The 14,026-nt window shown below is 37.3% G+C and overlaps 1 protein-coding gene across 1 annotated transcript in view; it reads left to right on the top strand.

The window, feature by feature from the left end:
* Window positions 1-13,650, top strand: part of ADCY1 (adenylate cyclase 1) — a 144,240-nt gene extending 130,590 nt beyond the window's left edge. The window contains exons 18-20 of the mRNA XM_079301983.1: window positions 3,619-3,733; window positions 5,577-5,701; window positions 6,315-13,650. Coding sequence (XP_079158109.1) covers window positions 3,619-3,733; window positions 5,577-5,701; window positions 6,315-6,653 — 579 coding nt within the window. The 3' untranslated portion in view covers window positions 6,654-13,650. The remainder of the gene's footprint in view (window positions 1-3,618; window positions 3,734-5,576; window positions 5,702-6,314) is intronic.
* Window positions 13,651-14,026: the final 376 nt, after the last annotated feature.

Below are 14,026 nucleotides of genomic sequence, written 5' to 3'. Positions count from 1 at the left end.
AGGTAGTCTCTAGTGTAGTGAATTGCTGCAAAGCTAGCAGAAGAATATTAAAATGCAATTTTTAATATATTTTCAATATTGGCATATACAAATAAAATACATTGACATATACAAATAAAACAAACATCATCTCCCAACCCCCATCATGGACAGGAACTTTGTGCTAGGTACAGTGCTGCACTGTACCTGGTCCCTCCAAATCAGCTCTTCTTGGTCTCTACCATCAGCATTCTATTTACCATTTTAAATACTCTGCAATAAAAAAAGGCAAAGTCATTTCAAACCTGCTAACTCTGGGGCACAATTCTTCTGTGTCCTCATCACTACCCCTTAGAGTTATTCTTACTTTAAGTCACTATCTTGAAACAGAGATTTCCTAGATTTTCAAGCATCATCTGGAAAGTCAGAAAACCTTGTGGGCATTATATTAAACACATAATATACATAGTGCTATGTACATTCATAATTACACTAATAAAACTAAATTAAAATTTTATAAAATTTATAATATAAGAATAGAATGAAAATTAAAGCAATTCATTCACATCGTCTGCCCAGAGTTTTCAGACACTTCTCCCTTGTTCTGCTATATATGTTGTAGACATATGTTGAATACATTGGTGCATATGGTTTAGCATTACAAAATAATACAAAATTAGAAGGCAAAAGCGAAAAAGGCCAGAAGATGCCCTGTGGACTTTTTAGCAACAATTATCCCTGCTAATTAAATAAAATACAAGACCACATTTAAATCAATGGTTAGAGTCATATTGGAGTATATCACACAACTATTCTTCTGGTCTGCAAAGTATTTCCAGCTGTTGCCTTCCTTGGTATCATTCCTAGAAATCTATACATTACAGAAAAAAAGAAAAAAGATATTTTTAAAAATCTTTTTGTTCTAAAATGTTTGACTCATGGGTTCTGAGACAGGGAAAAAACACTGATCTTTAGAACTTTTTCAGTGTGTGATCTGAGGCAAACAGGCAGTGGCATACTTTTGTGTCTGGTATAAATGCTCTTTGAACTATAATCCTCAAAACAAGTGTGTTATTGGGTAACTTTGGCAGCATATGTTCCAAAACCTAAACATGTTTGTCTCTTGTATTTTATAGTTGGTGAGTGAAGGGTCAGCTGAGTTAGTCCAGTACTGAAGATACTGCTCTGAGCTTATCATAGTAATGCAATTTAAATCACTGCAAAAGATCTTTTACAGTACTCAGTCTTCCTTTTGAATCTTGGGGCAAATTTTGATCTTTTGTATATATGTAGAGTTTATTAAAAATTCTGTATTCCAGGAAAAAATATTTCCTATGAAACAGACAATAATTTTTACTTTAACTTAAGGTTCAAGTTCTTCTGTGATGTCTCCCTACTGTTCATGTGGTGCAAACGAATAGAAATTACTCACATGCTTTTGCCAGTTTCCCAGTAGTTCTTCAGCATACACCTGTATATTAGAAGTCTGATAATCTTGGCTGGCCTGTAATCATGCACAATCACTGCCACTTTCACCAGTCCCTGGGCTGTCCTATGGAGTCATATGTGCCCATGGGGAACCATAAGACACTCAAGTGCCTCTGGCCTGCCCTATGCCAGGAGTGTCCCACGTTCAACAAAAAATCTCGCACAGCCTCTGATTGTGAATCACTAATTTTGTACTAGGATTTGGACATGAACAGAAAGCAGTGGATGGGGTTAATTGTGCTCTTAACTGAGGATATTTACACACTTAAGAGCCCTGTACCCTAATGAAGTTAAGTATTTAAATCCCATATTTTACTGCCCTCCTGTTTCTGCACCTTGACTTCAGCAGGTGACTACAGTGAATGCACATTGCCTCTGTCACAGTGACTTTGCTGTGATGCTCCAGGCAGTCTTTCCAGTAACTACCTTGATGTTTAAATAAATAATTGCTTGCCAGTTAGATCAACAGGGCAGCACACAAACCAAGCTCTCTGTAGATCTTTTGCACAATATAAATTCATTGTATCTATATATCACCAGGATCTTGACTTCAGGGTCCTAACTTTGTGATGTTCTTCAGTGCAGGTTCAAGAGAGTTTGCCCTAATCCTATTGAGAGGCATCTGTCACCTGCAGCACCCTCAGTATTTGTCACCAGTCCTTTCTGATGCAACCCTGAAGGGCATTGCAGGAAAACAGAACATTCATCAGACAGCAAAGAAAGGGAAGAGAGGAAACATAAAGAAGATTAGAAATCAAATAAAATTATGCACTGCTCTCTCCCTGCTCCAGACATTGACTATTTTTTCCTTGTCTTTGTTTTGGTAGTTCTGGAGAACAGTAGAACTAGCTAGTTCACATTGCAAGAAGCAGAATGCTAGACATCCAGGCAGGTAAATAAAAATACCCTTCCTGAGAATTGGGACTGGCACAAGGATGACTTTCATAATTTTTTGTAAATTTCCTAGCCACATGTCCTGGTTTGGGACATGAAGTGACCCTTTCAAACTGAGGTGAATGAAGTAAATAGCAACCTGTTTCTCAGGTTTTTCAGTCACTGTTCAGCACTGCATTTTTAAATTCTCACTATCATGGCAAAACCTCAGCAAGCTTTCATCTCATGCCAGCTTGCACAGTCCTGTTGTGTAACACCCTACAGAAGCTGCCACTGACCCTGCATTTCTTTCACCATATCCTACCTTTAGCCCACTTTCACTCTGCAAATTTGTTCAAAAATTCATATTTCTATTCAAATAAGAGCAGAACATAAGAACAGTCATACTGAGTTGAGTCAAAGGTTTATTCTAGTAACCTCTTTTTAACTAACCGAGGTTAGATCCTGGGGGGAAAGCATGAGTTACAGAACAAATATGCAAACCTTTCTTTTCCACTTTCTAATAATATACTGCTTAGATTTTTACTGCTTTGTAGAAAATATTTCTTTCATGATCTTGAGTATTATGTTAGAACCTTTCTAACTTTGGGAATACACAATCTCCTCTGAATATTAGCCGCACAGTTTAATTACACTGAAGTTGTAAAAATTATTTTCTTATGTTTGGGGTTCTATTTACAGGTTAATACTTCACCTTTTTACTTGATCCCATTTGGGCAAAAACCATTAGTTCGTTTAGATACATTTGATAACAGCTCCCTTCAACTTGCCTGAAATGGAAAAACACAGGGGTGTTCTGCAATTCACAGGATTAAACATAACAGGAGTTTTGTCAATAGGAACAGCATGCACCCCATGGAAGCTGGGAGCAAGCAAAAGACCCAAAGGGACAAGAGGGCAGAAAGTATAGTTATTAATAATCATCAGGCAAAGTAGTTTTGTAAGAAAGCAGGTTATATTCCCTGCCACGCTCAAAACAAACATCTGTAGCTCTCTAGCAACAGAACCACTTTACCATGGGAACTTTGCTTTCCATTCTTCCCAGAAATCAAAAGGAGAGAGAGAAGGAAAAAAATAGCAGAAATAAAGAATGCATGTGCTGCAGCTACTATCAAAACTTTCCTTACACATAAAGAAAAATTGGTTAGATTCTTTTCCTAAGGCATCTGTTTGAGCTTCTCATTATTTTTCACTTTAGTATTTAACCTGCATCTCAGTACTATAGAAATCTAATGTGCAAAACTATTTTGTTTCTAGGCTAAAAAATCAATTTATTCCCATCTGAGTACACTGGCAGATTTTGCAATAGAGATGTTTGACGTTCTTGATGAAATCAACTATCAGTCTTACAATGACTTTGTCCTACGAGTTGGTAAGTCACGTTTCTACATTTGTCACACAAGCAGAAGATTGTTTTTTGTTGGCTTTACCTGTGCTGTCAGTGAAGGATTACCTGTCCTGCACTCATGATTAAAACTGAAAATTCTCCATTAGTGAGAGAGCCACATCCATGTAAAAGGTCAGCAGTCTGGATGGTGTGCATTAGTATTAAGGAACTGTAATTCCCTCCAGTTCCAGTGTGTTTGCTTAATCTGTGCACCCTGAAAAGGAATGTGTATCTTTAATTTTATACAATACTATGAGAGTACACAATCTTGTGACTTACACTGCTTTGCATTGCTAAGCTGCTGGAAATTGGGCCTTACTGTATTACGTTAAGTTGCATCTGCAAAAGCTTGGTTGGTAATAAAAGTGCAATGGGTGCTTTTTCTCCACAGATGCCAAATCACCTTAACCAGTCCTGTTTTCTCCAACAAATCAAATCCTCTGGTCTGCACAATGCAACTCTTCCCATGCAATGCTTTACATGTTATTACATGTCTTACCACTCATTTCTCTCAGCTTTCTTAGAGATCAAGTTTCCCTGCTTCCCTTTCTTCATGTATCCTGCTCCTCTCCAGTGGTACTTCCACTACTGTTCTCATTTCATTGCATATTCTAACACTGATCATTTTCTCCAGCTTGTTTCTCCATATATTTTCATGGCTAACTTGTAAGAATGAGCTGGACAGCAGGAAAACTCAGGTTGCTAGCAGTGGAAGATTGAGAAAGACCAAGACATCAAAGGCAGCAATAGGAGAGTTATACATCTTTGACCTCCTGTACATCCTAATAATTATAAACCCCAAATTCTCTTTGAACTCTGTTATAACTTGTCTTTCCAGGATCACAGAGGATCAAATACCTAACCCTCATTCTTCTGCATAAATTGCTTAAGAAAGCCCTTGCAGAGAATCTCATGCAGGGTTTAGTATCTGCAGCTCTTCAGGGCACTCAGAAGGAACATCCTCTTTTATCTTCCAAACAAGATGTTGAAATCAGTCAGAAATGTAGAATTGAGCTCTTCAGTTTCCAAAAAAAATTATGCTTTAGCCATTTTCACATACTTTTGTCATCTTCCACCTCTGGGATCTGAGTTGTCTAGTGCTAACAACCAACCTGACACATTTCCCTTACCCCAATCCTTGTGTATTCCAGACCACCATTTCTGTTCCACTTGGAAAACCTCCATTAAAAGGCTTTATATGTGCAACTGCAATGGAAGTTATAGGAAACAATTAAAGATCTTTAACAGTTTGTCCCATTTTCAGCTAAACTCTGCACTTACCACCGCTTTTCTTCCTTTCTTGAAACAAACAAAATTCACAGAAGAATCAAATTTTTATGTTGTCTATCATATTACATTTCCAAGAAGATATCTCAATGAATGTCTTTGTTGTGTTTCTAGACTTTTACAAATGCAGAAGTCCCCTTTGAATTAATTTAATCATAAAATCATGAATCTGCTGAGGGATCTCAGAATATGTAAGGGACCCATCCGAATCATCAAGCCCAACTCCTGGCCCTGCACAGGGCAGCCCAAAAGTCACACCATGTGCCTGAGAGGATTGTCCAAATGCTTCTTGAATTCTGCCAAGCTTGTTGCTGTGACCATTTCCCTGGAGAGTTTGTTCCAGTGCTCAGTCCCCCTTTGGGTGAAAAAAATTTCCTGATATCCAACCTAAATCTCCCTTGACTCAGTTTTTTGATTTTAACATATATTACTGTATTACAAAAAAAATGCTAAGTCACTTGTGTCGGATCTGTTTTGCAGGGTTCCTGTTTCCTTTGGGTAATACGCTGTAGTGAAAACCAAACTTGTTGTTTGATTTTAGGTATTAATGTTGGGCCGGTAGTGGCGGGAGTCATTGGAGCCAGAAGACCACAGTATGATATCTGGGGGAACACTGTGAACGTTGCCAGCCGGATGGACAGCACTGGAGTGCAGGGAAAGATTCAGGTGAGTGCATTCTCAGACAATTTTGCAAGCTTTATATACCTCCTGTTTTGTATTCGGTTACATTTTCAAGAACACTTAAGAGAACATAGCCTCACTTTGTTCTTATGGAGAGGGCAACACTCTCCAGATGACTCACCATCAGAGGTATAGTTGTTTTCCATCTTGTACACTTCACTCCTTAGAGGCAATTAAATCATTAAATAAATCATTTGCTATCAGAAGAAACAAGTTCTCTGCTTCATTGCACACAGTTGGAGGTAAGCCTGAGAATGCTAACAGTGCCAGTCTTTGTGCTGTAGAAATTTTGCTTAAATAAGACCTACAAAGAAAGAATCTCTGCTCATTTGCATCTTACTTCATTTTATGTAGCTCTAAAAATTGCTTGGATACTTTGGATTGAAGAGGTGACACAGACAGAGAACATTGTTGTTCTACTACTAGCACCTATGGTGTTCCTCTCAAAAGCTCAATGAACGCCTCCAGTCATTTATCCAAAATACCTGTCAGGAATCAAAAGGTCTTCTGCAATAAATTAACATCACTGGAACTGATACAGCTAACATTTTGGTTACATATTTCTGTTGTGACAGTTTTGTTTGTTTTCTGTCTTCAGGTGACAGAAGAAGTTCAGCGGATATTAAAGAGATGCAGCTACGAATTCGTGTGCAGGGGTAAAGTCAGTGTAAAAGGAAAAGGTGAAATGTTGACCTATTTCCTGGAAGGAAAGGCTGATGGAAATAATTCCCAAACACGGTCTTTAAACTTAGAGCGGAAAATGTACCCTTATGGGAGAGCAAACATTCAAACAAAACTGGGCACCAGCTGCCCATCGGTGTCCTCAGTTGCTAGCTTTACTGTAAAACCTGGTCATGGAGCAGGTCAAGCATCTGCCACTCACACAAACCAAACACTGCATTATCTTCCTTCTGTGCCAGCTGTGAAGGAGGCATAGAGCACAGGAGATCTGGTTGTGCCACTTGCAGTGAACTTGGAGAGCAATGGTTGCCTGAGTTTTTACCAAGAAGTCAGAGGTCGTAGGCCATGTCATTAACGAAGGACCACTACAACCCAACCAAAGAGAACTTGGGGACTGTGTTATGAACTCTTGGGATGGAACATATAAGGGCTAGCAATTCTGTTATGAAAAGTCAAAACGGGATTTTCTGGAAATGAGGCATATTTTCTTGGCATTTTTAAACAGTAAATGAAAAAAAATAGATAAATGTGCAAGCAATTATTTATGTGTGTGTGTATATATGTTTTAATCTATATATACACACATACAACAGTTCTGTGTAGACTTAATAGATATTTATAGAGATGAACATAAAAGTGTGTATTTATTTACACATCCACCTGCAGTGATATAGCAAAGAGATTTCTCTTTCTGTCATAGCCAGAATTCTTGGGCCTGGGATTAGCAAAGCTGCATTCAACCATGGAATGTGGGACGCCTGGAGAATCTCCAGGGCTACAGGAAGACTTTGTGAAACTGTGCTCCCAGTGCATGAATTAATGCAATGAGAACAGTGTTCATCATGCTGTCAATGGCAGATTAATGAAGACTGGATTCAGCTAATTACAGAACCCTATACATTTTTTAAGTTTTCCTTGCATGCTCCAAAAATTCCCAAAAGCTTTCAATTAAACCATTACAATAGGATATAAAGTAGATAAACCACAGAGCTTAAAGTTTAGGCAAAAGAACAATATATATTATCTCCATTAAAAAAATTACAAGAGTGATAGAGCATAGAATTTGCTGCCTCTTTGTAGGTCATTTGACTCTGTGCAAGACAGAGGAGCCACCCTGCAAGCACAGCAATATGCTTATGCAATATAGAAACATTCCTGTATGTACAGTGCTGATTTTACTGAAGAGCAGAAGGATGGTATTATTTCAGGCTTTTAGAAATAGCACAAGTCCTGTGGCTCAAGTCCAGGATTTACCATTCTAAACAGCTCAAAGAATAGTCCTGTACTGGTGGCAAACATCCTGTTGCTAGTTTTATGACATTTGTATGTTTGCCAACATCGTTTTATATATTAATTGATTTTTAAATTTATGCCACAGTTTTATTATACCTTGATTCTATCAAGACTCACTCTTCAGAGCTGTACAATTATAGAAAGCTGTAATTCTGAGAACAAGCACAGTCAAACTTTGCCAAGTGAGGAGCACTGCTAAATGTGCCAGGAGAGCAAGGCCTGCCCTTAATCTGCATAAAAAGGAATATATTGTGGCTGATTTTCTCTACTGCTGCCCATATCATATTGTTCATGGTTTCATACTGAAATGAAGATCCAGGTGTGAAATATGGAGTGCAGTTCCACAGTCAAGGTGGGAGCAGTTGAAAGCCATCCTGCTGAGGGACATGTACTCCATGGACATGTGCCATATTGTCCTAATGGGGATTCACAGGCTAACTAACCTCAGTTGTTTTCCAAAAAAGAAGTAAAACTTTACATTGTCTAAAAGCATGCAAAAATTCCTTTTAACAAGCAAAACAATCCATCCACACCCCACCAAAAAAAAAAAAAAAAAAACCTAAGATCAAAAACCAACAACAACAAAAGCCAAAAAAAAATCCCCCAAAAAAACCCAAAACAACCCACCAAACTAAAATCCCACCCCAGAATGCAGAAGTTGTATAGATTGTACAGTAGAAAATCTTCACGTACTAGCTGTCATACTTCATATTGGTGGGCCTATTTTGTTACAGATTTCAGTGGAAAGAAGGTTCTGAGTGAGTCCCCTTTTATCAGCTTTTGCATTGGAGCAGTAATTTTTTTGTGTTAAAAGTATGTATAGCACTATGTCAGTAGATGCACATTGTTAAAGAAATGTTGCAGGAATTTCTGTTCTCCACATCAGGATACTGTGGGGCTCCAGCATTTTTCAGGAGAGTTTAAAATTAATTTTTAAGTAGGGGATTCATTACCAAGCTGGCAAAGTTAGTCTTCTGATTAAAGTGACTATGAAAACCTGAGAACTGCTTCCTAATTGTGCTGTACAGGTAATATGCACCTTAATTGAGCTGAAGAAAGTTACTGCATTTATTTATCTCCCTAAGAGCTACCCAGTTCACAGATATTCTTCTAGAATAATTTATTTCTAGTTTTGAGATGTTGAAGTAATTTTAAAAATATACACATAGAGAATACAGATTTAAAAGAACAAATATTTACATAAACTAAACTGAATCAGTGGTATTCATGTAAAGCACACTGCTTAGTTATGTTCTCTAATAGGTTTATGAGAACTAAATCATCACAGGTAAAGTTAAATATTTAACCAAGTTGGAAGGCATTATGTGCAATAGCATTAATCACTCAGTTCCTCTATCAAAGAGCCCATGCTACACAATTTTTGAATTCAGTGAATTTGGTGTAATTTCACTGATAATAATGAAATAAAACCATCTTCAGATCCTAGCAGTAGATATGGTAGTATGTGAACACATCAACCAAACACATCCATTGGCCCACCCAAAAAATTTCAATGAAATTACTGCTATTTTTTTTATTAGGCTCAAGATATAGGAATCTTGCCATTGTTTCTTTGACTAAGTGGACAGTGAGCACAAAAAAATTGTCCCCTCTGCTGATACTTTTGTGACAGCTCTCCTTCCCAGACCCATTCCCAGCTAGATAATGTCAGTGGAAGATCATGTAGCAAGGTAAATTTGGATTATTCATGTTAACATTTTTAAATTATTGGCAGGTGACAATTAATTACATTTAGTCCAAAGATATTCAAAGTTTGATCCTCTTTTCCAACAGCCAAACAAGGCATGTGACTTTTGTAAGAATATTTTTCGTGTTGAATGGAAAGAATCAGGCAGACACAGTCCATCATCAGCTTCTCATTCTGCATTTTTGGAGGAGGTCTCTGCCTCCCAGAGCAGGCTGAGTGGACCAGCTTGGCTTCTTGGTACTGCAGGCAAACTGGTGTGTATGTCCTAGAATGCTGATATATTTGGAGTTAGTTTCCAGACTTTAAGTCATAGATTTATAGAATGCTTTGGGTTGGAAAGGACCTTAAAGATCATCTAGTTCCAACCCTGTTGGCACAGGCAGGGCCACCTTCAAATAGACCAAGTTATCACTCGCATTAAGTTCATGATCATTAACATAATTATCCTATCATTAATGTTTTTGGTATTTTTATTATGTTTTTGTTGCTGGTTTTTGTTGCTGATTTTACCATGGGCAAAACTGTCTGTATATTACTTTGTAGTCCTGGACTGAGCAGTATAAATTTATGAAGAAAGTTCAGCTAAGGCACAGATTGGTCAAATGCAATGTGAAAATAATAGGCAGGATTCAGCAGCCATTTCAACAATGAAAGCTAAGTGCCCATTGAAATCATGATATAATGAAGCTGTGCTCTTATCTTTATGCTTTCCCTCTCTATTCATATAGTTTTTCCCATTTTCCTGTTCTGTCTACATTTGTTTAATTTCAGTTCTTGTGTGACAGCTTTTGATGACATATTTAATCTCTCAGCTTTTCTGCATTCTTTGATGTGTTTAATAAGTTGTGTACATGGAAAGAGGGGACATACACATGAAAGTAATACTTCTAAAAACCTCATAAATGCACATCATCTACTAAATTAGAGAAGATTGCAACCAAAATTGTTATTGACAATTGTCCTAAGATGGTATGTGGCCCACTCCAATACCTCTGAATATCATCAGAAGGATTTCCCTGGATTTCTGTGGGATTTGTGTTGTGCCCACCTTATCGCATGCAGTTGTATTTCCCGTCTTCCATATATTAATTTTCTGGTCAAGAGCTGTAACTTTTGCCTGGGTAACCTTGCTGTGGCCCCATCAAGGAGTCTGCCCCACAGCAACCAAAAGTCCCCAGTGTTTATCTGAGGATAGTGACTTGTTGATTTGTGGGCAGAATTGCCTCCTGCGCTTCTGCTCACTGTTTTGTGCAGCTGTTAGCTTGAAACAATCAGCAGATACAAGCGCTACAACAAAGTGATGCCATTTTGGCATGTCAGTGTCTGTCAATAGCAAGCACAGTATTTCACATCAGTTTGCATGTTCTCTCTTTCAGATAATAGTAATAATTGAAGTCTTTCATTCTTTATATAAGCATATAAATGTCAGAGATCTTTAGACTTGAGAGGTAATTTCTAAGTGTTCCTATACTACCTTTATCTTCAAATGTTTTTTTTTTAATTATTATTCTCTGCTGAGATTACAAAGTGGCATTCCATTGGATTACTGGATAGATATTTCCAAACATATTCCATTTATGTTGACAGAAATCAATTTTACTCAGCCTGTAAAACGCATAGTTTTTTGTAGCTGCTTTGCACTGTGGCTCGTGACACTCCCTTATCCTCACCAAACAAACACAAATTTTCCCTTATTTCCCTAGGTGAGACCGAGAGCCAAAAGCTTCAGCTTGTTACAAGGCTTGTTATAGGGCTGAATCTGCATCCCCTTATGTATCCACAAGGCCTGCAGCAATCACCAGTTTAGTATGCTCATAAAGGTCAGGAGTTGAGCTTCTGTAGGCCAAGTTCTGCTTCGGGTTATAGCAATGTTTAATGTCAACGCTGAACTGAATATTTTACAACTCCATAACCAAGAGTAGGTCATGCACCAAAATCTCTTTCACACTTTTGCCTGCAATTTATCTGGCAGGCAAAATCAAGTAGCTGGGTGTCACTGTTTGAGGGGAAACAGTATATGACCTGTGCCATTTCAGTGCTTTGAAGAGTCTGAAGACATTAGTAAGCAGCGTGAATCATTTTCCTGTGTTGGATTCCTGCTTGTAGCAGAAACAATGCATTTTCTTTACATTAGCAAGTCCAGATTCTTTATGTGTTCTGCCCAGGCAGGAGGACTATTTAGCCATAATATTCTTTCAAGTTAGAGTTTTGTATTACAGTGAAAAACCAACATTTTTTTAATTTGTGATAAACCTGTATTATAATGCCTTATTTTTAATCTTGTACAGTGTTACAAAACAACAGAAAACATTGGCCTTTCATGTATTATTCACTTTAAAAGATGTATTGTACTATGAAATTTTGTAAATAGTTTTAGCTTGGACAGGTAATTGCATGTACACTTGTATAAAAAGAAGCAAAAAGGCACACTTTTAACAAAAATTAATGATTTTTGTAAGAGGCATTTTACATGTGCATGGACATTATATATCCTTTTGAAATGGATGTCTTTTTGGTTTTTCCTTGCAATCTACTGCATGCCATTCATGCCTGACTTCAGTAAAACAAAACAGTAAGTTTTCCTAAATGTTTTTGACATATCACTTCTGGCACAGTTAAATCACTAGTTGCATGTGCATTCAGCAAATCAAAATACAAACAGCAAATAAAGAAGAAAAATAACTTCATGATTGTGATCTGCCAACCTCAGTGTTTCAAGGTCCATAACACAAGTATATGAAAAGTGTTATCAACATCTAAGCTGTCTTCATAAGGTACCTTCTGGTCATTAGAAGCAATAAACTACTTTGTGTAATATAAAAAGCAAACCAATACTCTAGTTCAAAATGGTGTAGTATCTGACATTCAGTGGTTATTCTCTGATACTGCAATTGATGTAGTATTGTCATCAAGAAGGACCAGGTGTCAAATCCATCTTTGCTGTATGCAGGTGCAACACTATGGAAGGCAAAGAAGGTGAATTTGGCCCATTAATGTTACCCAGAGTATTTCTAATGCGATAATAAGTTATTGTATGTGAAAAGTACATAATGCAAATAGGTGATATTCCTGGATACATACATACATATATATGTATGTGTGTGTGTGTATATATATATATATATTTATATATATATAAATTAATTTTGTTGCCTTATTTATGTCAGATTTTTTAACTTATTTTCCAAATAGTTTATATTGCTAAGCAGAGAGTATTTAACAAAACTGTCTAGAGAAAGTTAATTTGGTTTATCTGGCTCTGAGCCATCTGGGTTCTGTGCTGATTCCATACTTGCAGAGATGCCTCCCTTAGGCATCACAGCCTAACCCACAGCTTGAGGCTGATGTCAACTAGTGACATTGGAATAAGAAATCAATTTCCAATACTCTATTGGATTTTTACCATAAGGATGATGAACAAAACTTAAAATTCTGAAGGTATTTTGCACTCCTTATTTTTAAAGTTGTCGTATCAGTGTCACTACAACTCAGGATTGCTTCTCAAAGTACTCTTACAATTGCTGTATGATAAATAAGGAGTGTTTGAGGAGCACAACACTGAGTCTTGTGGCAAAGGGGAAAGGGCATGGACTGTGAATACTTTCTGCTTTGCATAAGGATTTGAATTTTACAATTTGAGCTAGTTTTATAATAGGACTAAGAAATCTGTTAGTTTGTTTGTTTAATCAGGTGACTATAGGGTTAACTAAGCAGTACAGCTTCTGCAAGTACTTTTGTCATCCTAACTTAAGAGGCAGGTTCATACAATATATCCTTGTTACCTGCATAGAAAAGCCACTAACTTGTACTGAAGATTGTCTTCATTGCAGTAGTTAAGGGTTTCTAACAGTCATAAACTAACTCATCTCAAATTCAGTGGGTTTTACGTCTCAGCGTAGTGTAATTGTTGTGAATAATGACAATCTGGACACTGCTCCTGTACCCCAACCCTGTTTACAACTGCCATTTTGCAGAACTCTGTATAGGCAATTTTTAGGTTGTTGTTCCTTTTAATCCCATATCTCACTGAGTTCTCAGGCCAAATCTAAATCATTAATAAATATGTTAATGTAAATAATGAAAAAAGTACATATAAGGGAGTGGCTGCCTGTTGCTCTTTAATTCCTCTTCAAAATATCATGCTGCTTGGGTGGCTTGAGGTGATTTACAGTCTGATTGGCACAAGGATTAAAAGAAGGAAAGAAGGAAAAAAAATGGGCAATCTGAAGTCAGTGGTAAAACACTGGACAAGTTGAGTTGATCTGGGAGTACTCAAGCAGATTTGTAATGCAATAAAATAAGGCTTTTTTTTAATTGCATGGTCAAATCAGTTTCTGAGGTTTTGTATCAGTTCACATTTACAAAAATGTTCAAGATGTCTTTGTGAACTACTTCCAGAATTTCAGAAGGAATTATTAGAAATAGTTGGGGATTGTCACCTTTAATGCCTATTTTTTGATCATGAGGAAGCACCTTGGAATTCGATTCAGCATTGGTCAACATGCATAGTGAATGTCCTGAAAGAACTTGGTTTTGTTTGTGCCTTACTGCATGCTGGAGGTTCTACTTCTTTATATTATGATCCCTATTTTATGCCTTCTGTGGCATCAGACATGACACACTGCATA

The sequence above is a fragment of the Erithacus rubecula genome, assembly GCF_903797595.1.
Source record: "Erithacus rubecula genome assembly, chromosome: 3".
NCBI classification, from domain to species: Eukaryota; Metazoa; Chordata; class Aves; order Passeriformes; family Muscicapidae; genus Erithacus; species Erithacus rubecula.
This window is presented reverse-complemented; position numbering and strand designations above follow the sequence as displayed.